This window comes from Balaenoptera physalus, assembly GCF_965194825.1.
Source record: "Balaenoptera physalus genome assembly, chromosome: 10".
NCBI classification, from domain to species: Eukaryota; Metazoa; Chordata; class Mammalia; order Artiodactyla; family Balaenopteridae; genus Balaenoptera; species Balaenoptera physalus.
The window spans coordinates 68,074,204-68,097,261 of record NC_138889.1 but is presented as its reverse complement, the minus strand read 5'-3'; the positions used below and the strand labels follow the sequence as shown (position 1 = coordinate 68,097,261).

General features: G+C 44.6%; 1 protein-coding gene and 1 long non-coding RNA gene across 5 annotated transcripts in view; one reads left to right on the top strand and one right to left on the bottom strand.

The window, feature by feature from the left end:
• The window catches only part of AMPD3 (adenosine monophosphate deaminase 3), a 42,565-nt gene extending 36,904 nt beyond the window's left edge, over positions 1 to 5,661 (bottom strand). The window contains exon 1 of one of the 4 annotated variants that reach the window (XM_082478121.1): positions 5,514 to 5,661. Coding sequence is in view for 1 of the 4 variants with exons in the window: in XM_082478117.1 (XP_082334243.1) it covers positions 4,718 to 4,739 (22 nt within the window). In the remaining 3 variants the exon portion in view is untranslated. Of the gene's footprint in view, positions 1 to 4,717; positions 4,990 to 5,052; positions 5,408 to 5,432; positions 5,456 to 5,513 lie in introns of those variants that run through there. The other 3 variants (XM_082478120.1, XM_082478119.1, XM_082478117.1) reach the window with 3 other exon arrangements.
• On the top strand, positions 187 to 8,785 carry LOC309668400. Its single transcript, XR_014268209.1, has 2 exons — positions 187 to 4,284; positions 5,667 to 8,785. It is a non-coding gene; the product is annotated as an uncharacterized lncRNA (long non-coding RNA).
• Positions 8,786 to 23,058: the final 14,273 nt, after the last annotated feature.

Genomic DNA, 23,058 nt, shown 5'->3' with positions numbered 1-23,058 from the left:
ACCAACAGCGTGGGTCTGGGAAATAACCATGAGCAAAAGGGTTATTTCTGTGGTGCTGTCGAAATCCTGAGGAGAAGCGCCCAGAAAGGATGGGGCCAGTTGTTTACCGGGAGGCTGGCTCCAGCCCTGACCTGGGCCTGAGTCACCTCCTCACATCCAATCATGAGGTTGTACCTTCCTGAGCCCACATAATAATTCTTGTGCGTACAGAGCAGGATTACAGGGCTGACACACGATCCCCAGGCCGCTGCTGGGGTTTAGCTACCCAGAGATTATGACCCCCCTGTCCTCACAGCTGTTTCATAAACAGTGCAACCGGCAGGCTACAAGCAACCTAGAGGGAGAGTAATGTGTATTCATTAAATAATTAAATGACCTTAAAACGGAAAAAAAAATTTAAAAAAAATCAGAGCCCTTAGTACTATCCTGCCAGAGGGAGGGGAGGCAAATGATTCCTTCTGCTAGTGTGTTTGGGGGGCGGGGTTGGGGGCGGGTAGGATGGGGCTGCCATGGGAGCATCCTAGCCCATGCATCTGAGAACCGACTCGGACCCAGCACATCCAAGGAATCTTATCCTGCACCTTTAACCAGACCGTGGATACCCTTGGTCTAAACGAGCATTTTCCAAAGTGTAGTCTGTACAACACAAAAATGTCAGAAGGCTTGGACAGTACTGCATACTACAGTCCTTTATGGGGATTCACACACAATTCCTACTAGCAGGTCCTAAACATCTGAGAAGTCCTCCAGTCAAGAAAGCTGCTTAACTTTGTTCAACCCAACACACTTATTTGACCCTCCCACCATTGCCACCATAGGGAAAAATACCCATTAATATCCTGGGCATAGGCTTCGGAAAATGCCTTGCACTTCGAGCCTTCCAGCCTAGAGAAAGCTGCCTTCCTGGGCCCCAGTGACCAGTGTGAGATCTACTCCATCATGTCCAGACAGAGATGGGCAGCAGACCCACTAAGATGACACAGGCTGGGACAATGGCCAAGGGTCCCGCTGTAGGGATACAAGACCCTCCAGAACAGTTTAGGAGGAAACTGTGGCTCTGTTTTGGGAGGGCAACCTTTGCTCAGGACCTAACAAATCCACCTTGAGCCTAACCTGTCTCTGCTCCTCGTGGCCCAGAAGTCCCCCTGGATGGAGGAGCACTGGTCCCAAACGCAAAGCCTTTTCCCTTTTGAAGGAACGTTAAGACAATCTATGATACTACTGAATGGAAGAAAATATTGTTAATGATATAACTGATAAGGGATTACTATCCAAAATATCAATATAAACAGCTCATAAACTCAACATCAAAAACACAAACAACCTGATTAAAAAACGGGCAGAAGACCTGAAGAGACATTTTTACAAAGAAGACATACAGATGGCCAACAGGCACATGAAAAGATGCTCAATATCATTAATCAGAGAAATGCAGATTAAAATCACAATGAGATATCACCTCCCACCTGTTAGAACAGCTGTCATCAAAAAGACCACCACAAATAACAAATGCTGGCGAGGATGTGGAGAAAAGGGAACCCTCGTACACTGTTGGTGGGAATGTAAATTTGTGCAGCCACTGTGGAAAATGGTATGGCAGTTTCTCAAAAAGCTAAACACAGAACTACCATATGACCCAGCAATTCCACTCCTGGGTATATATCTGAAAAAATGAAAACACTAATTCGAAAAGATAGATGCACCCCAACGTTCACAGCAGCATTATTTACAATTGCCAAGATATGGAAGCAACCCAAGTGTCCATCAACAGATGAATGGATAGAGAAGATGTGGCACATATATACAATGGAATACTACTCAGCCATAAGAAAAAATGAAATTTTGCCATTTGCAACAACATGGATGGACTTGGAGGGTATTATGCTAAATGAAATAAGTCAGACAGAAAAAGACAAATACTGTATAATATTATTTATATGTGGAATCTAAAAAATACAAATGAATATAACAAAAAGGAAACAGACTCACAGATATATAGGACAAACTAGTGGATACCAATAGGGAGAGGGAAGTGGGAGGGGCAAGATAGGGGTAGGGGATTTAGAGGTACAAACTATTATGTATAAAATAAATAAGCTACAAGGACATATGGTACAACACAGGGAATACAGCCAATAACTTATAATAACTATAAATGGAGTATAACCTTTAAAAATTATGAATCACTATATTGCATACCTGTAACTTATATAATATTGTACATCAACTATATCTCAATTTTTAAAAATAGACTTTAAAAAAAAAGACAATCTATGATAACCAGACCCAGGCCTGCACCTCCCGCCCAGGAGACCAGACTGCATTCACTTTTTTTTTTTCGTTGCCATGAGATAAAGACCTACAATATTTATTAGGTTCAAGGACATAAAGTTATTGTGCCAAATCAGACTGCATTCACTGTTATCACTTAAGTGTCCCTTACAAAACCCCAACAAACTGGAAAGGCTGGAATCAAATTATGACTCATCCAAAAAGATACGACTCTCCCCTCCCCAAAAGGATGCTATGGGGTTGCCTATAGGGGCCCATTTTCCTTCTCATTTCTGAGGTGTGCATGACTCAAAGAGGGGTTGGGCAAAGGGGCTTTGCCCACTATATATCACCTCCATGACTGACCTTGCCCACCTCATTCACTATTGTATCCCCATGCCTGGAATATAGCAGGTATCAAGAAATACTTGTTGAATGAATGAACGCATAACATAATGAATGAGTCAATGAGCTAAGTGGTGAATCTATCTATGCCAGTGTCAAGAGTCAGTTCGGTGTGTGGTTAAGAATATGGATTCAAGCCAGACTACCCAGGTTGGACTCCTGCCCCACCACTAAGTTGCATGACCTTGGGCAAGTTACTAATTTCTCTGGCTCAGTTTTATTCCCTCTGAAATGGGGATAATAACAGTGCCAGTCTCATAGGTTGCCATGACAATTAAATTAGTTAGCATGTGTAAAGTGCATAGAATAGTACCTGGCACATAATATGTGCTTTATAAGTATTATCTCTTGACTCATTATCATCCTGATACCAGATGCGAGAAAGTCCAGCTGGGAAAATGAACATGACCTTTCATGTAGACACCGAATCCTTTCACTCAACGTTATTTACCGAACACTATTATGTGACAAGTACTCTCTCAACTCCTATTTGGGTGCAAGGAGAAGGCAACCATGTTCAAATGTGAAACCAGATCAGGAAAAAGATCCTTCTCCTCTATGAGTAATACTTCTTGCTGCCTTTGCATGGCCAGCACCCCAGCCTTGAGCCCATCCTCTTGGGCCCTAGCCCCTCCTAGATCAGAGTCCAAAGCCATGATCTCCTGTCCTAGATATGCAGCAGCACACAGAAGAAATAAAGGATTAATATTTGGGGGGAAGAACCAGGGAGGCCAATGAGTAGCTTTCAGGGAGAGAAGATCTTCTCCCTGCTTAACCCTAAGGCTACATTTTATCTGCCCATTATATTTTCAAAACCAGGGATTAATTTCAAAGCCATCTGAAGAGTGATTCACCTAGTGTGAGGACAAGGAAAACAGGCCTCATCTCTCCAAGAGCTTCCTGACCTTGCCGAGAGCCGCTCACTCCTTACTGAGGATCTCCAAAGAGCCAAGGTTGGGCTGAGGGTGGGGCTCAGAGGTCCCAGAGTCTCCCAGCAAACCACCCATGTAAGTCCCATGATTCTTAGACAGCGCAGCCCCGAACCCGGCATCTTCAGAGTAAGCCGGCCCCTCAGAGTTGCCACCAGAGTTGCAGCCAGGTCAGGCTAACTACTCCAAACCTGCTGTTAACACTCCAGAAGGTGAGTGCTGACAGGGGCTCTGTGTGCCTGGCCCTATGGCTTGACTACCACTCAACACTGATGCTTCACAGCCAGGGGAGGAATTTCTCCCATGAGGGTTCCAGCTGCAGCCAACTCCCCCCTAAAGATGGCCAAATGTTGGTCACCACATCCAGGGGGATAGCCAACAAGGGCTCAGGACCATGCTGGAATTCCTACTAGTGCTTCCAGCTTTCTTCACTCAGCTCCTTTGCTAATTTGTCATCACCAAGCTTCCAGCCACATACAAGGACCTAACAGTTAGTGTAAGTGACACTCTAGTTAGCAAGCCTCTCCTACTCCAGGGCCTCTCAGAACTCACCCCAGAGGCCTCTGCCAGCCAAGTCAAGCAGTTCCACTGGCAAAGCAGCTACCAGGAAGTTCAAGGGCACAAAGCAGACTGCCAGATGCAGTACACCTACCTCCCTTGCCAGGAAAGAGCCAAAGAGGTAAGGATGAAGGCCTCCAATGACCCCATCACTCTGCCATCCTGTCCATCCCCCTGCCTCCAGGTGGAAGTCCTCAGCCCTTGGTATCTGGCCAGTCCTCAAGCACTAGAAAGTGGTCCGGGCGCTTAAGTGGCGGCAAGTCCCGGGTCCCGTAATTTATCTAAACCTTTCGAATCCAGTGTCGGTCGCCAGGGAGCCGAGATGTGGCGGGCTCACCTGAGGCCTCTGGAGTCCAGGCCACCGCAGGGACTGGGACAGGAGCACAGGCCAGGGCCCAGGCAGGGGACGAGCCCGGGATCGGAGCCGCCGCCTTAGCGGGCAGGGAAGCCCAGGGCCGAGATTCCGACCCCGGGGCGCTCGACTCCCACTGTGGGCCGCCGGGGGCCGCGAGCCGTGGGCCCAAGGTCAGCAGCGCAGCGTCGCGCGCACTCACCGGCTTCAGGGGACAGGGCCATGCAGTGGGTCGAAGGGGGCGGCCCGCAGTCTGGAGCGCAGGTGGCGGCGCGGGGCAGGGCGCACAGCAAGCGCCGCAGAAGGGCTGCCCCGCCCTGCCGCCGGCCCGCGGAGCCCGGGCCAGGCCTCACCCCACGGCGGGCGCTGGGCGGGAGCCGGCGGTGCGCCCCGCGCCAGGGGCGGGGGCCGGCGGTCCCAGGGCGCGGTGCTGTGGCGCGCCATCCCGGAGCTCCCGGGCCGCCGGGCGGGAGGAAAAGGGCCGCTTCCGCAGGGGAGAATCCCGGGGGTCTCGCACCGCCCCAGCCGGTGACCTACCTGGGCGCGGAGCAGAGGAGGGGCGAGGAGCCAGCGGCAGAGGGGCGCGGGCCGAGCCGCCGCCGCGGAGGTCTGCCCTGTCCGCCGCCCACCCACCCGGCCGGGCCGCCGCTACCTGAAGCGCAGGGCCGCGCGGCCAACAGGAAAGGAAACTTGAGAGCGCCCGGGGCGCAGCTGCCGCCGCCCTGTCCCTCGGCCGGAAGCGCGCCCGCCGCAGCCGGGGGTCAGGTCCAGCGCGGCTCCTCGGACCTCGCCTCCGCGGTCACCCCCGGGCCCCAAAGCGCTCCTCACGATGTTCGGATCTTCCCAAACCTCCCCCCCTGCCGGGACTTGTCCCAAGGAGAGATTCTGGGGTCAGCGCCCCCAAACAGGTGACTTACTCCCTGGAGCTGAACTGACACTCTCTCTTCTCCAACCCTGTGCTCTGGCTTACACACCCGCCCCTCCAAGTCCGGACTGACCTCTTAGTTGCCGAAGCCAGTGGGTGCTGTGTAGCCTCCCGTAGTCGCTTCTCCCCAGCCTTTGAACCTGCTGAGCACACCTTCCTTCCTGCAATCCGTGGAGTACAGTTTCCAGAGTCAGCGCCTGCAACCACCACCCCTTTCTCTCTCCAGATTTTCTAAACACCTTAATGACTGCAGCTTCTCAGCCTCCAGGGCCTGGCTTTTCATTGTGGTGGTGTTCTCTGGGGTTCCACCGCTGGGCTGCCTGCCCCTTCTGGGGATCTCACCCACTCCCATGTTAAAACCTCCTGCCTGCTAATGACTCTGGAATCTCCTCGCCAGCCCAGAATGCTCCAGAGCTGCAGATGGCGTATCCAACCAACTGGACACATCTCCACTAGAGGTTCCTAGGCCCGAGGAAATGTGTCCAAACTCAAACTCCTAATTTCCTTCCAGGAACGTGCCAGAACCTACTCCTGTTGCTGTGTTTCTGTAACCAAGCAGGACCCTATAAGGCCTTCTAGGGCCAGCCTCCTCCCACCCTCCCTGTCCTCCACCTGCCTCTTGTTTGTAGAAAAACTTGAGCATCCTAGGCCTTTCCTGAGTTCCAAATTTAATCAGAGAAGTGAGAAAATGCAGAAGCAAAGGAAAACAGTCAAGTAAGACAAAAATAATAATAGTTTAGCTATAAAACAAAGTCAAGGACCTTTAGTTCCTCTTCGAGGGCTATAGATAATATTCTGAGCCAAATGCTTGAGCTGTTTTGCAGATACTGAAACCTCCATCAGGTGCAAGGCATTAACTGCATGCTGGTCAACAAGCACATAGGCCCCAGACAATTGGAACCAGAAGGTTGATGATGTTGACTCCCAATTATCTCACCACCCATCAGAAGAATGTCCAGGAACTGATCACCCACCCTGTTACCCTCTCCCTGTCTTTAAAAACCCTTCCCTGAAATCCATCGAGGAGTTCCGGGTCTTTCGAGATTTAGCCACCAGTACTCCTTGCTTGGCCTTGCAACAAATGCTGCACTTTCCTTCACCACAACCTGGTGTCAGTAGTTTGTCAAGTGGACCCAAATTTCATTAGGTAACATTTCCAGCCTTCTGGGTGACAGCACCACCACCCACTCCCCCAAGCCACACTTGAGAGCTATCCTCGACTCCTTCTCCCTTTCATATCTCACACCAGTTAGTCACCAAGGGGGAAACGAAACTATTCATTAGTGTCCTGATGGTGCCAACTGCTTTCACATTGTCTCATTCGTGCACTGTTTTATTCCTTCTATGTCCTAGCCTGATATTTATAATTTATTTGTAAGTTATATGCACATGTAACTATATAAATACATTATGTATTATAAGGCATGCTAAAAGTCTTTACAGGATTTGGTAAAGATGAAACAATAATCTTAAATTATTTCAATTTTAATGAATGGTACATTATACCTTTTTCCCTTCACTTTAAAGTTATTAGCAAAAATCTGTTTGAGAGCAACATGATTAAAAATGATTTCAATCTTAGTTTAATATTTTATGACTAGAAAGTACGCTTTTAAGTTCAGTTAATGTCAATACTTAGTCCTAATGGCTGTTAATTGCAAAACAAAACCAAAAACCTCACCAAGATAAATACACCCAAATAAAAAAGTTCTGGGTCTTCCCTGGCGGCCCAGTGGTGAAGACTTCGCCTTCCAATGCAGGGGGTGTGGGTTCCATCCCAGGTGTGGGAGCTAAGATCCCACATGCCTCCAGGCCAAAAAACCAAAACATAAAACAGAAGCAATATTGTAACAAATTCATAAAGACTTTAAAAATGGTCCACATTAAAAAAAAAAAAAGTTCTTTCACTACACTTATTAAATCACAATTCTCACTGCTTAAATCCCATCTACCAAGTTTGCAAATGTGAAATTCCCCCAGAAAACTCTTCTTTGTCCATGAAGCCCACATTCCCAATGATGGTTTTGTTATCAAGCAAAGGTTCACTGCCTGATGTGCATAGGAGCCAATAATATGGCACTGATTTTGAGGGAGAAAAAGCTTTATTGCGAGGTTGACCAGCAAGGAGACAGGAAGCAAAGCTCTTCAAATCTGTCTCCTTGATCCAGGGTTGGGGTGAAATTTAAGAGGTTAGGGGAATTTCAAACTTGGAAGCTGACTGGCTAGCTTTGAATCAGAACATATAAACTACTCATGCTACTGGAAGCCAGATTTTCCTTATTGAAGGACTTCTCCCTTTGCTTTGTTAAGAGTTCCAGTGGCAACCTTTTGATTCTGTGAGTTCTGTAGACTGAAGATTCTCAGTTGGGGGTCATCCTGAAGAGATGGCTCCCACCTTGCACTGCTGTTTCTGTAAAATAACTCAAGGTTTGATTAATCAACCTATTTAGGGAGGCAAAACCAGTTTAAGCTGGGGCTGTTTCAACAACCTATTTAAGGAAGCAAAACCAGTTTAAGCTGCTCAGTGTTTTATGAGCAGTTTCATTTTAATCAGTTGTTCCTGCAGATATTTTTAACAATGGGATTTTTTTTTAACTACAGAAACTCTTTATTTGGAAGAATGTAATATAGGTTTAAAAAGTGTACTTCTTAATTTTGAAGACAGTGGCTATGACAGTCTATATAGTTGAAACTGACACACTTCATTTTGGCATTAAAATCACATGATAATGGAAACAGTTACAGCATCAATTTTCAAAGTGATTTCCCCATAACATGATTATTTTAAAGCACAGTTACATTCATTGCTAAAATATCACCTATCCCTGAAGGGATACCTTGTGTGACTCATATGGAGTCCCTCCCTGCCCCCAACCCCAGTTTTGTATTCCAGTCTGGGTAGCCACTGCATTGGTATTTACTCTTACACATAAAAACCACAGCGTGGGGCTTCCCTGGTGACGCAGTGGTTGAGAATCTGCCTGCCAATGCAGGGGACACGGGTTCGAGCCCTGGTCTGGGAAGATCCCACATGCCGCGGAACAGCTGGGCCCATGAGCCACAATTACTGAGCTTGCGCGTCTGGAGCCTGTGCTCCGCAACAAGAGAGGCTGCGATAGTGAGAGGCCCGCGCACCGCGATGAAGAGTGGCCCCCGCTTGCCACAACTAGAGAAAGCCCTTGCACAGAAACGAAGACCCAACACAGCCATTAATTAATTAATGAATTAATTAAAAAAAAAAACTAGCTGTTTATCCTCAAGCAACCACTCTCTTTAAAAAAGAAAAAAGAAAAAACCACAGCATGTTATACTAGATATATCATTCACATTATAAACACATCTTTTCTTTAGTAGATCACAAGAAGTATTTCTTTATGAATGCCATCACTGAAAAGACTTAAAGTAAAACATATTAGCAACTAGCATCCAACCATAAGCCAACTTCCACAACACATAATATGTTCTAAACCGTTTTTCCAAATCTTCGACGTTTTCTGTGTGTCTTTCAACAGAATGCATTTTTATGTGTTGCCATCTTCTCTCTGTACCAATTCAGTCACTTTAATCATGGCAAATAGAACAGTGGGTTTTTTCCAATATATTGACTGACATTTTGCCTTTTACTATTAAATAAAAGAGATTTTACTCAAAAGAGATTTCTAAACATGTTTATTACATTTAATAATAGTTCACAAAAATACACAACTAAGTATCGCATGACTTGGAAAAAAATCATAGAGATTTGTCTTCATGCTCTGGGTGTATAGAATGTACGTATCTTGCTGATCATGATGGCATATTTATATAATTATTAGCTAATACCTCAAAGTGCAATATCCCCCTAGGCTGGTTGTTAACTATAGTGATGTAAATCCGTATTTTGAGTGGTTTTTTTATACATTTGAACTTTTTTCTGGTAGACTTCCGTATCAGAGATATCATCATAATGGATCTCATATGAATAGCAGGAAATTGTTAGCTCTGCCATTTTTCTGAGTTTGCTTTTGCTTGCACTATCCATATTACAGTGTCCCTTCCAAGACCCCCGCAGATACTAAAATCCATGGATACTCAAGTCCCTTATATAAAATGGCATAGTATCTGCATATAACCTATGTACATCCTCCTGTATACTTTAAATCATCTCTAGATTACTTATAATACCTAATACAATATATAAATAAATACTATGTAAATAGTTGCCAGGCACACTGCAAATTCAAGTTCTGCTTTTTTGGAACGTTCTGGAATTTAAAAAAATATATATTTTCCATCCTCAGTTGGTTGAATCTGCAGATGCAGAACCCATGGATACAGAGGGCCAACTGTGTTTTCAATCTATGGATTTCTTTGCAGGAATCTTTTCAAGCTACTTGTCCCTTTTGTGAGAATTAGTTAAATGCTAGTTAGATGATATAATCTGTCTACCACCTGGGCTACAGGTAATTCGTAATACCTTGTGATCCACTTGAAGGTAACTGGAACTGTGAGGGTGCCACTGTCACCCCTCCCCTATGTAGTAGAATCCCCTCTCTTCCCTGAGGACATTTCTTCTATGACACATGACATGGACACCTGACAAAAATGTCGAGTAAGGATGACTTAATCCGTACAGTAAATATTGGTAAATTTATTTTTACGCTAAAACATAAATACAAACATATCTCATTTTATTGCGCTCCGCTTTATTGCACTTAGCAAATATTGTGCTTTTGACAAATGGAAGGTTTGTGGCAACCTTGCATCGAGCGAGTCGGTGAGAACACCAACTAGTAGCGCCAACACAACCGCCGCCGCCCCTCCCCCATCCCCCAGCAGCAGCACCGGTCTCTTCTCCATGCTTCTGCCACCAGGGGCGGACATCCTGAGTCCTTTCTCCTCCTCTCCTCCAATCTGCCCTTCCCTCCAATCATTCAGACCTGAACGCTTTGGAGAGCCCTGGGCCCAGAGCTGTGGGTTACCTCCACGGGTACTCTGACACTGGCGGGTGGGGATTACTTGAGCATTTTCGGAAACCCAGAGGTGTTTGGGGTCTGCGCTTCATCCCCCCAACCCCTACTAACACCCTCCTCTGGGTAATTGTTCCACAACGCACACACGCCCATCCAAGATGGGCATGGCAGCCTCCAAATAACCAATTCATCTGTCTCCTTTTACTGTCTCCTGAACTACAGAAGCCAAAAATCTCACCCAGGAGACAATAAGAAGGGGGTTCTGCTTCTGAGAGTGTTTTAGCAGAGTCTCAGCAAATACATTCAATTTTCAAACCAAAGTGCCCCCGGGCCTTCTACTAACTGAGTGAACTGAAATCATAGCATATGGTCTGGAAACGGGGCAAAAATAGGTCCAGGAGTATGTAGTGGCTGGAAAATGAGTGCTCCGGGCATGGAAGGACATTGCGGCCCCCACTGATGCTGTAGCATACAGCCTTTGCCCCACCTGCCTCCCCACTCCAGCTGGAGGTTCAATTCCCGCCCCCCCAGGAATTTTTTTTTTTTTTTGGTGCACCACACGCCGGATGTTAGTTCCCTGACCAGAGATTGAACCTGGGCCGTGGCAGTGAAAGCCCAGAATCCTAACCGCTAGGCCACCAGGGAACTCCCCCCTCCCCTACAATTTTTAACTCCTGTGTGGTCAGTCATCCCTAAGCAAGCTGGAGTCTGACAGCAGGTCCCCTTACAGCTAACAGCCGGTTCCTTCTTTCTGAAATGGGTTTCTAGAAAGGAGAGAGACAAACCCAAGCACTTTGAAAATTAGCATGAGTGCGAGCTAGCCCCTAGACCCAGAGCACGTGCACTCAGGATTGGAAATGGAGCTGTTGTGACAGGAAGTGGGGAGATGTCTTGTCCCCATGCCTGGGCCCGGAGTGGGGCTGGTGTGGAGTCTTGGGGTGCCTGGGGACCTTGGGCTTAGAGTCCCCCAGTCACTCCTCTCTGGACTGGAGTGAAGAGGGTCAATGAGTGGGGATTTGAGGCTTGGGACCCACAGCACATGACCACAGAACACCCTCTCAGTAGTCAGGGGGATGTTCCCCAGGACACACACCTGTCTGCTTGTGGGCACACGGTCTCTGTATTTAAATTGAAGTCTGGGAATTAGCAACCCCCTTCCCCATCTAAGAATGGCCTGTTGTCTCTGCCTTCCCTTCAGGACTCTGCACAAGATAATGCTTGGCTGTAGCTCCAGCTCACCCCCAGCTCATTCCCAGAACTTGAATTTGTGTGGTTTTCATACTCTCCAAACTCTACCATCAGCCTAACCATTATACCATCAGCCTAACCATTATACCATCTGGTGAGACTCTGCGGTTGGACTCCTATAGATGGGAATCACAGCCTCAAACACCTTGCACGTTTAACTCATTGTCTGAATGCCCCAAATCATCTGTGCATAACTCCCTTAATCTCTTCCTCTATACTTTGAAATTCAGGTGTCAATTTCTAGCATGACTATAGCCCTCCAGAATTACTTGGGAAGGGGGAGAAGGAGGTGGGTAGAGTAGAGCCTCACATGAGGCAGTGACCTCTGTCTCCTGGAGATGCAGTCTTCCCCCATTGCCGCCTACACACACACACACACACAAACACACACACACACACACACAGGCACACACACATTCCCCTTAGGCCATACTCATTCCCAAGATCCCTCCTGGCTGCAGCTTCTAGCACTCCCAGTCCCAGGCCATCCTCTTCCTAATCCCTGAATCCCTGATTCAGAACGGCCCACCCAACCATTTAATGAACAATAAGGTCAAAGACTGAACCAAAAGCAAGAGCCTGTAGCTGTCCTACCCACAGTGTCTGCTTCCCAGTTGAGAGTCAGACTCCAGAAGGCTGACCACCATCAGTGTGACAGTACCATCAACACCCAATCCATCCTCAGCTCTGTGGATTCTACCAGGGACATCTGGAGGAATGGGAGCAGCTTAAATTGTATCCAAGAGAAGCACAGGCATTTTTCCAGTTCCTGAATTTCTATTATTTAAGAATGAGCCTAACTATGATCTCACGGAGGATAATGACACCTCTGGGTGAGGGAGGAGGACTCTGCATAAGATTTTGATTTGGGAAATCAAAGATCAGAAAATTGTGATGCTTGCACAACATTGTGAATGTAATTGATGCCACTGAACTGTACGCGTAGGATTGTTCATGTTACAATAGCAAATTTTATGTTCTATATGTTTTACTACAATAAAAAATTGTTAAAAGAACCAAAAATATTGAATTTTTTAAAAAACTGTTATTTCACAACTCCACTGTTTCTTTGCGCCATTAACTGTGAAAAGGCCCAGGGCAAATGGCTCTTTATCAACTATCTGACTATCCCCAAACCTTCAGGCAAAGTGGTTTCAGAGGTGCCCTGAGGGAACAAAGAAGGAAGAGTCATGTTCCATGCTGGAAAGACCCAGGAAAGAAAGGAGAGTGGCTGTCAGAGGAGACGGGATCCGCACATAAAAAGGAATGAGAACCCAAAGGTCACTGTGAAGCAGAAGCTCCACCCAGAAAGCCTCAGAAATCTTGGAGAGAACACTGGATGAGCCCCAAACAGTTCAGGGTGGGCAAAAGTCCCTATGGCTCATGATTTGTCTAAAGGGTGAGTGTCTGAGAAAGAGAAACAAAGCAGTTGGAAGTCACTGATATCTATCACCTGTCAACTGTTCCCAAAAGGTAAGCCCCAGTCCTTGACCCATCTGCATAGTTCGTCTACAATCACATTCCAGACAATTCCCACTTGAGCCAGATCAACTTCCAGTGACATATGGCAAAGTTCAGATCCTTTCTAAATAAACATTGCAAAAGCTTGTGGTTTATCAATAACTGAGTATTCTCAAATGTATTATTTGGAATTAGATTCAGCTGAGGATAACAGAGACCTAAAATAACAATGAGATAAATAAGAGAAATATTTTTTTCTCTTTCTTTCTGTAAATAGTCCAGAGTTGGGAATTATGGGCACTTCATAAATCCTCTGACTCTTTCCAGCCACCACCCTACCTGCCCTCAAGTGTGGTCTCATCCTTGTGGGAATTAGCAGTCCCCCTTCCTTTGCTAAGAAAAGCCTACAGATAGATCTTCAGCCATTACTTCCATGTTTCATGAAGCAAGAGGGAGGAAGGACCATATACTGGTTCTATTTTTCATCTTTTGAGGAACCTCCATACTATTTTTACAGCAAATGCACCATTTTGCATTACCACCAACAGTGTATACAAGGGTTCTAATTTCTCCACATCCTTACAACACCCATTGTCTTTGTTTTCTTGATAATAGCTATCCTAACAGGTAGGAAGTAATATCTCACTGTGGTTTTTATTTGCATTTCCCTGATGGTTAATGATGTTGAGCATATTTTCATTTACCTGTTGGCCATCTGTCTGTCTTCTTCAAAGAAATGTTGATTCAAGTGTTTGGCCCATTTTTAAATTGGGTTATTCGTTTTTTTGCTATTGAGTTGTATTACCATATGATCCAGCAACCCCACTTCTGCGTAGTTATCCAAAAGAATTGAAATCAGGATCTCAAAGAGATATTAGCACTCCACATTCACTGCAGCACTATTCACAATAGTCAAGATGAAGATGCAACCTAAATGTCCATTGATGGATGAATGGACAAAGAGAATGTGATATGTCTATACAATAAAGAATATTCAGCCTTAAGAAAGAAAGAAATCCTGCAATATGTGACAACACTGATGAATCTTAGGACATGATGCTAAGTGAAATATGCCAGTCACTGAAAGACAATTACTGCATCGATTCCACTTATATGATTCTTTTCCATTATAGATTATTACAAGATATTGAATATAGTGCCCTGTGCTATACAATAGGTCCCAAATGTCTTTTAATGAAGCCACCATATCATATTTCCACTTATCCCGCGTTGGCCACACTGAGCAGTTCTGTAACATCCAAATACAACTCCCATAGATTTTGTGATTAACTTGATTACACCAGGCCTAAAATCTCACATCAAAGAAAGCAGGGAAAAATACAACACTGTGCAGTTTAGATATCCTCGCCACCTTAGAACTTCTCCAAGTTGGTGTCAGTGCACCCTGATATTTGCATAATCATAGCAACCACTCCGAGATCCAAGGATCTAAGTTAAGGATAAACCTTTTGGCAATTTCAGGGAAATCAAAGGAGTTGTCTTTCGTGCTGTGAGGGCAGGACTCTATCTGACTGAAGGATTCTGACTACCCTTCCTCATGAAGTCCTAATGTCAGCAGTTACCATGCTGGTATCTGGTGTTACATGCTCCCACCCTGCTACTGTGGTGTCAGAAAAAGGTCTTTTCACAGAGCAATGCAGGGAATATAGGCCCAAGATTAGCAGAACTATATACTGTGGTTCACCTGCTCTTTTTTTTTTTTTTAACATCTTTATTGGAATATAATTGCTTTACAATGGCGTGTTAGTTTCTGCTGTATAACAAAGTGAATCAGCTATACATATACATATATCCCCATATCTCCTCCCTCTTGCATCTCCCTCCCACTCTCCCTATCCCACCCCTCTAGATGGTCACAAAACACCGAGCTGATCTCCCTGTGCTATGCAGCTGCTTCCCACTAGCTATCTATTTTACTTTTGGTAATGTATATATGTCTATGCCACTCTCTCACTTCGTCCCAGCTTATCCCTCCCCCTCCCCGTGTCCTCAAGTCCATTCTCTACGTCTGCATCTTTATTGGTTCACCTGCTCTTACTTGGGAAGCCAATCTTGACATGCTCTAAAAGTCCTTTGAGCAGCCATCCATGAAATATCTATTGATTATCTAGCAGGTGTCAGGCTCTAGGTCCTAGAGCAACAACGGTCAGCAGAACACTTCTTGCCTTCATGGAGGTTACAGCTATTTAGCAAGACAGGACATTAATCAAATGACTGCCTGAACGCATAACTTCAACAGTGATAGTGCTGGAAAGAAAAGTACAAGAGCTGCAACAGAGCACAACAAGAAAAACTGACCTCCTTCCAGGTTCCACACCTGGGAAACAGCATGTGCAAAGGCCCTGGGAGAATTTAGGGGAACAATACCTGAGTCATTTTCCCGCATTTTATTTCTGTCACATATTCATGATTGGAAATTCTGTAAAGATTACACAATAAAAGCTCCATTTCCAATGTGTATAAATCTATTATTTTACTAAAGGAAGTATCACATGGCCTGGGTAAATAAAACCAGATTTAGTGCTCCAGGGTGGTGATGTTTTCAAATTAACTTTTCCAAATTCTGTCACTTTTCCAGCATTTATTAAATTTATAATAAACCTGTTTTTAAATTCCTCATGCCCACCCTCCCCAACCCCGCATGTTTTCTGGATGTTTCCAGTTCTGTCTCTCTCAAACATTCCTTCCATGTGAGTATATCCTGGAAGTCAGTGGGGAAGAATGTCCTCCCATACTGTTTTGTAAGCATCTTTGTTCCTTCTGCCAAAGCTGTACAGGGGCCCGACCCTGTGCCGGCACTCCAGGGCCAGGTCCCACCCCTCCCACCCTACTCCTGCTTCAGTGGGCTCTAGCTTTAATCACTCATTCCCCCCCAGGGTCTGGACTTCTGCTCAGCCCTTCTCCAGAGAGCAAGTGGAATAAGATCTGGGTGATATTAATGGTCCTGCTTCCTAATACCACCACCCCACCCACTGCTTCAAATCAGATCTGTCTGATCTCTACCCATCCCGATGAGTTAGGCATAAATGCGTTGCCAAATTCCATTCCTACCAGAGATCTCTGGAGTACGTCAATGAAGTTACACTCTCTGTCCTTGTCTTTTGTCCTTTCCCCTCCTGCAGGCATCTACTATTTAAAGCCCTGCCCCCATCCTCCATCTCCAGAGCTGGTCCAGAGGGCCTCCCCAGAGCCATCGACAGAATGGCTTCTATATCAGTAGGGTCCCAGAAGCAAACAGATGCTACCTTCATATTAGGATAATTGATTTAATAGATAATTTAATAGAGGGACTATTTACAAAGACGTGGCAAGTGTGTAGGGAACCATGAGGATTTGTATGATACTCAAGGGCAGGTAGCATCAGGGTGTCACCCTCCCTGGGCCTGAAGAGGGAAGGCAAAAGAGCATCTGCACTGATTCCATGGCAGGCTTCCAATAAAGCCAGATTCCAAGTCATCTTACTTGTCTCGTATTACCTGGCCCTTTGGTCCTGGTAGGTCCTTTTCCTCACAGCTCTAGCCTACATCTCCAGACCCCTCCCTAAGCCCCATGCAGAGGTTACTCTTCAGCATAGGGTTTTCCTGTCTCTAACCTGGCCCACAGGCCTTCCTATGAACCCAGTGGATGCAGGCACCTGGCTGAGTCCACCTGCCCCTCTAGCTTCTCTCTCTTCCTCAGTTGAGGATCTGAGAACAGTGCTAAGAGTCACCACCTTGGCCCTCTGACCTCTGGCCTCTTTGTTAGCTGGTGACTGGTACCCAATCAGGCTGAACATTGAAGTCACGGCCAATTTTTGTGGCAGCTTGATGTGGTGGTCTTGCAACCCTCCTTTTCCAAACCAACATAGTTTGGTCCACTCATGGCTCAGGCAGCTGTATCCAATCCTTTTCCAGGATTATCCACCATGAGAAGGAAGGATCCCTCCCACCATCCCCTCCCTGTCCTCCATGGGTCACTATTACAGAGAACACGAAGCAAGGTGGCCCAAAACTCCCACAGAAATCAGTGAAGCAACCCTGTTTTTATTCACTTTCCATTATAGCCCCTCCCTCTGAGGGTGGTCAGGGCAACACGAGCAATGTGCACAGGCTCGACCCTCTCCCAACAGGTTCCTAGATCCTTCTGAGAGCAGACTGCTGCCTCACCCCCTTCCCACAACCGCTCCAGAAACACCCAGATGCATCTAACCTGGGAGTCCTGCTTCCCAGCACACCAGGCTGTCCCACCAGGACCACGGCTCCGTTACAGTTTGATGAGGGACAGCTCTGTCCAAGCAGTCACTCACAGACTTTCCGAATATTCTTCTTTCTGTTCAACTGTCAGAAGCTGAAGTCATGCAGCCCACTGTGTAAAATGCTCTCTGTCCAGTGGATGGGATTTCAGGCGGACAAGTTAACTTCAATTAATTTGTCCTTCTTTACACCCTGGGATTAATAACTGTGTTTTTAAATAGGAAAATAATGCAAATGTAAAAAGATGCTTACCAAAATCATATAGTAATGTAGTAAATGCTTATGATAGAACACTAAGTTATAAAAGTACAACACAAAGCATGATTTCAACTAGGTGAAAAATAAAAGAAGTGAAATAAAATAAATAAAAACCCAAGCATAGAAAAAAAAAAATGGCAGGAAAATTTTTTTAAATACAACTCTAGGTTCTGAGAAAAAACCTCTTAGCTTGGAAGGCCCACCCTGATTCTCCAACAGGCTGCCCACAGCCCCATTTCTGCCCCAGACTTCTGGGTGTGCTTTGGTCAGTAGAGAAGACACTATGACTAGGAATTTGATTTTATCCTAGGTAAGGAAAAGCTATATGTAAAAACTGGAGAGTTTTGAGGTGCCTTAGAATAGGAGGGATGGGAAGAGAAGAGAATACGAACTGTGAGGGAAGAGCTTAAATAGAGAAGAGAACTCAAAAACCTGGCTATGGGGCAGGGCCAAACCAAAAAGAGAAACAAAGAAAAATTTCCTATGGGATGAAGAGGAAGGCATATTCAATGTAAAGTTGTTTCCTATTGTGTGCTGTGCTGTAATACCCCTCCATTACCCCCACATATTCAGTAAAAACCTCTTATAACAACAATCTCATAATATTGATATTTGAGTAAATAAAGGAGAAGAGGTCTTCTGCAATATGGACCAATACAGGAGCTGATGTAAGACAAGCCCTCTTACATTAGCCACGATAAGTTAGGCTATGGCAACCTATTCAAAACAAACAAAAAAACTCAGTAGTTCAACACATTAAAGTTATGTTTCTTGCTCATATCACAAGCCAATGCAGGTCAGGCAGCTCTCCTGCATGGCTTTCCTCCAAACAGTGACTCAGAAATTCACACAGTTTCCATCTTGCACTTTCACCATCTAAGAGTCTTTCACTACTTGATGAGTGGGAGAAGGGAGGTAGTGTGGTCAATAACACTACTGAAGCTGTAGCTAGAAGAAACCTATACCATTAAATGTATATATTAAGGGACTTCCCTGGTGGTGCAGTGCTTAAGAATCCGCCTGCCAATGCAGGGGACACAGGTTCAAGCCCTCATCTGGGAAGATCCCACATGCCACGGAGCAACTAGGCCCGTGTGCCACAACTACTGAGCCTGTGCTCTAGAGCCTGCAAGCCACAACTACTGAGCCCACGTGCCACAACTACTGAAGGCTGTGCACCTAGAGCCTGTGCTCCACAACAAAAGAAGCCACCACAATGAGAAGCCCACGCACCGCAACAAAGAGTAGCCCCCGCTCGCCGCAACTAGAGAAAGCCCGTGCGCAGCAACGAAGACCCCACACAGCCAAAAATAAATAAAATTATTAATTAATTTTTTTAAATGTATGTATTAAAACATAAGAAAAGTTGAACACCAGTGATCTAAGTGTCCAAATCAAAAACTTTTGGAAAAAAACCCAGCATATTAAACACCCCCCCAACAAATAGAAGGGAAAAATAAAAATAAGAGCAAAAATCAACGAAATAGAGAAAAAGACATGCAATAGAGGAAATCAGCAGTCAAAAGTGTATTCTTTGAATAGACTAATACAATTAATAAACGCCTGGCAAGGCAGATCTAGAGAGAAAAAAAAAAAATGAGAGAGAGAGAGAGAATACAAATACCAAAATCTGGCATAAAAAATGGGATATCACTACAGACCTTACATACATTTAAAGGACAATGAGAGGCTATTATAAGCAACTTGATGCCAATAAATTGGCATTCTATATGTGCATATTTATGCCAATAAATTGGAAATTTTAGGTGAAATATTCAAGTTTGTTAAAATACAATTTACTGGGCTTCCCTGGTGGTGCAGTGGTTAAGAATCCGCCTGCCAATGCAGGGGACATGAGTTCAAGCCCTGGTCCAGGAAGATCCCACATGCCGCGGAGCAACTAACTCCACGCTCCACAACTACTGAGCCTGCGGGCGCTCTAGAGCCCGCGAGCTACCACTACTGAAGCCTGCGTGCCTAGAGCCCGTGCTTTGCAACAAGAGAAGCCACCGCAGTGAGAAGTCTGTACGCCACAACAAAGAGTAGCCCCCGCTCACTGCAACTAGAGAAAGCCCATGTGCAGCAACGAAGACCCAATGCAGCCAAAAATAAATAAATAAAATAAATAAATTTATTAAAAAAAAAAATACAATTTACCAAAATTTCCACAAGAAGAAATAGAAAATACCAATAGTCTTATAGCTATCAAAGAAATTGAATCTGGCATTAAAACTCTTCCACAGGGCTTCCCTGGTGGCACAGTGGTTGAGAATCTGCGTGCTAATGCAGGGGACATGGGTTCGAGCCCTGGTCTGGGAAGATCCCACATGCTGCGGAGCAACTAGGCCCGTGAGCCACAACTACTGAGCCTGCACATCTGGAGACTGTGCTCCGCAACAAGAGAGGCCGCGATAGTCAGAGGCCCGTGCATCGCGATGAAGAGTGGCCCCCGCTTGCCACAACTAGAGAAAACCCTCGCACAGAAACGAAGACCCAACACAGCCAAAAATTAATTAATTAATTAATTAATTTTTAAAAATAAATAAATAAATAAAAACTCTTCCACAAAGAAAACTGCAAGCCCAAATGGAGTCACAAAAATTTAAGGTATAAATAATACTGATCTAAACAGATGCATCCAGAGAGTAGAAGAGGAGAAACATCCAAACTCATTTGGTAAGTCTTGCAAAACCTTGACCCCTTGATATCAGAGAGACATTACAAGAAAGAAAAATTACTGCCCAACGTCGTAGGCTGAAAAATTTAGAGGAGCACGTGGCAAGCCTATGTGGTAAACAAATAACAATCTCCACCACAGTGTCCTCTTCTGGTCATTAAATATCCCTTTGTTCCCTTCTTTCCACAAATAGAACACCTTCAACTGCTCTTCATGGAAAACAATCCAAAATCCAATCTGTCATTGCCTTTCTCAGTCCTCTCTGTCGGGAACAAATGTGACTTCTTTTAGACTGTGAACTAAAAGGGCAAGTTGTCTGTCTCACACCCATGCCAACATACAAATGTGCAGTGATGCAACAGGAAGAGGATAACTTCACTTAACACTCCCATTAGGAAAGGGGAAGACTGAGAGACCCACAGGGGTCACTGTTCCACAGCTACACTGGTATGACACTGCTGAATACACTGGTATTGCAATGCTGAAGCACCAACGGGCAGACATTAGAATGGCTGCCTAGCCAGGGGCAGGAATTCTCCCCTTCACTGTTCTTTGTGACCCTAGGCACCACCATTTGAGAGGCTTCCTCTTGGACCCTTACTCTCTTTGGCCACATTTAAAGAGGGCACTGGAGAGAATGTTTTCTTAGGGGCTGTGCAACTTCCTGCACAGTTTTAAGGCTTAACTAAAGGACTCAAACTTTTTACACAGGCTTGTGGTTTCTTTTACAATACAGTTTCCTCAAAAATAACTTTCTAACCTATTCGCATCCAGACCATTCCACGTGCCAATATTCACATTCAGTGTTCCTTTTGTAAGACACAGTTTTCAAGTTTGCTTTATTCTTTTGCCTTCTTGCCCCCGCATACTCTCTTTCAATGTGACAGTGATTTCCTTGAATCTAGCTGGAACAAAGGAACACACCTTTAATCAGGTATTTTCCATGATTCACTTTAACCAGCTGAGATATTTCCTTGGGCCTTTGTCACGAAAAGCCTTTTAAATTCCCATCTCTTACTAACTGGGAACTAGAAGCAGTCAGCTTTTCTAACTCTGCAGGCCTCAATATTCTGGACTTTGTCTATTCCATTTAATTTAATTGGCAAAACAGCCAATCCTATGCTTTTTTATTTTAAGTTGAGATATAATTGTTATACCATAATATTCACCTTTTTAAGATGTACAATTCAGTGTTTTTTCGTATACTCACAAAGCTGTGCAACCATTACCACTGTCTAATTTCAGAATATTTTCATCACCCAAAAAGAAACCTTGTAACCATTAGCAGTCACTCCCCATTTCCCATTCCCTCTATCCCCTAGATTCATCTGTTTTCCGACTCTATAGATCTGCTTATTCTAGGTATTTCAGATAAATGGAATATGTGGTCTTTTGTGTCTGGTTTCTTTCACTTAGCATAATGTTTTCAAGGTTCATCCACATTGTAATATGAATCAGTACCTCATTTCTTTTTATGGTGGAATAATATATCATTGTGTAGGTACACTATACAGTAAGTCCCCTACATATGAACCTTCAAGTTGCGAACTTTCAAAGATGTGAACATGCATCTGGTTCCAGCAAGGAACCAGAACCTGTGCCATCAACGTCAGGCATGAGTGAAATTGCAGCTTGTCCTCCATCTCCTATTGCCAGCTGTTGTACTATACTACTGTACTTTTCAAGGTACTGTACTGTAAGATTAAAAATATTTTCTTTATTTTCTGTTTGATTTTATGTATTATTTGTGTGAAAAGTATTATAAACCTATTACATTACAATACTATATAGTTGATTGTGTTAGTTGGGTACCTAGGCTAACTTTGTTGGACTCACGAACAACTTGGACTTAACGAATGTGCTCTCAGAATGGAAATTGTTCGTATGTAGGGGACTTACTGTATTTTGTTTATTCATCTGTTTATGAACATGTGGACTGTTTCCACTTTGGAGCTATTATGAATAACACTGCCAAGAACATTTGTGTACAAGTATTTGTGTGGATGTATGTTTTCATTTCTCTCGGATAGATATCTAGGGGTGGAATTTGTGGGTCATATAGGAACTCTACGTTTAAGATTTTGAGGAACTGTCAAACTCTTTTCCAGAAAGGCCATCCCATATGACATTCTCACCAGCAACGCATGAGGGTTTCAATTTCTCCATATTCTCACCATCACTTGTCAGTGTCTCTATTTGACTATAGCCAGCTTAGTGGGTGGGCAGTTGTATCTCATAGTTTACTTTGCATTTCCCTAATGACTAATGATGTTGAACATCTTTTCATGTGTTTATTGGCCATTTGTATATCTTATGTGGAGAAATGTTGATCATATTCTTTGCCCAGTTTTTTCTTTCTTTCTTTCTTTCTTTTTTTTTTTTTGGCCATGCGGTGTGGCATGTGGGATCTTAGTTCCCCAACCAGGGATCGAACGCTTGCCCCTGCAGTGGAAGTGCAGAGTCTTAACCACTGGACCACCAGGGAAGTCTCTATTTTTTTCATTTTCATTCATCTCAAAGTATTTTCTAATTTCCCTTGGGATTTCTTCTTTGATCCATTGATTATTCAGAAGAAATATGTTTAATTTCAACATGTTTGTGAATTTCCTTCTGTTATGGCTTTCAAATTTTGTTCTGCTGTGGTTGGGGAACATACATTATTACAAACTTTTAAAATTTATTGAGATTTGTTTTATGGCTTGACATATGGTCCACCCTAGAGAATGTTCCATGTGTACTTGAGAAGAATGTATATTCTGCTGTTGTTGA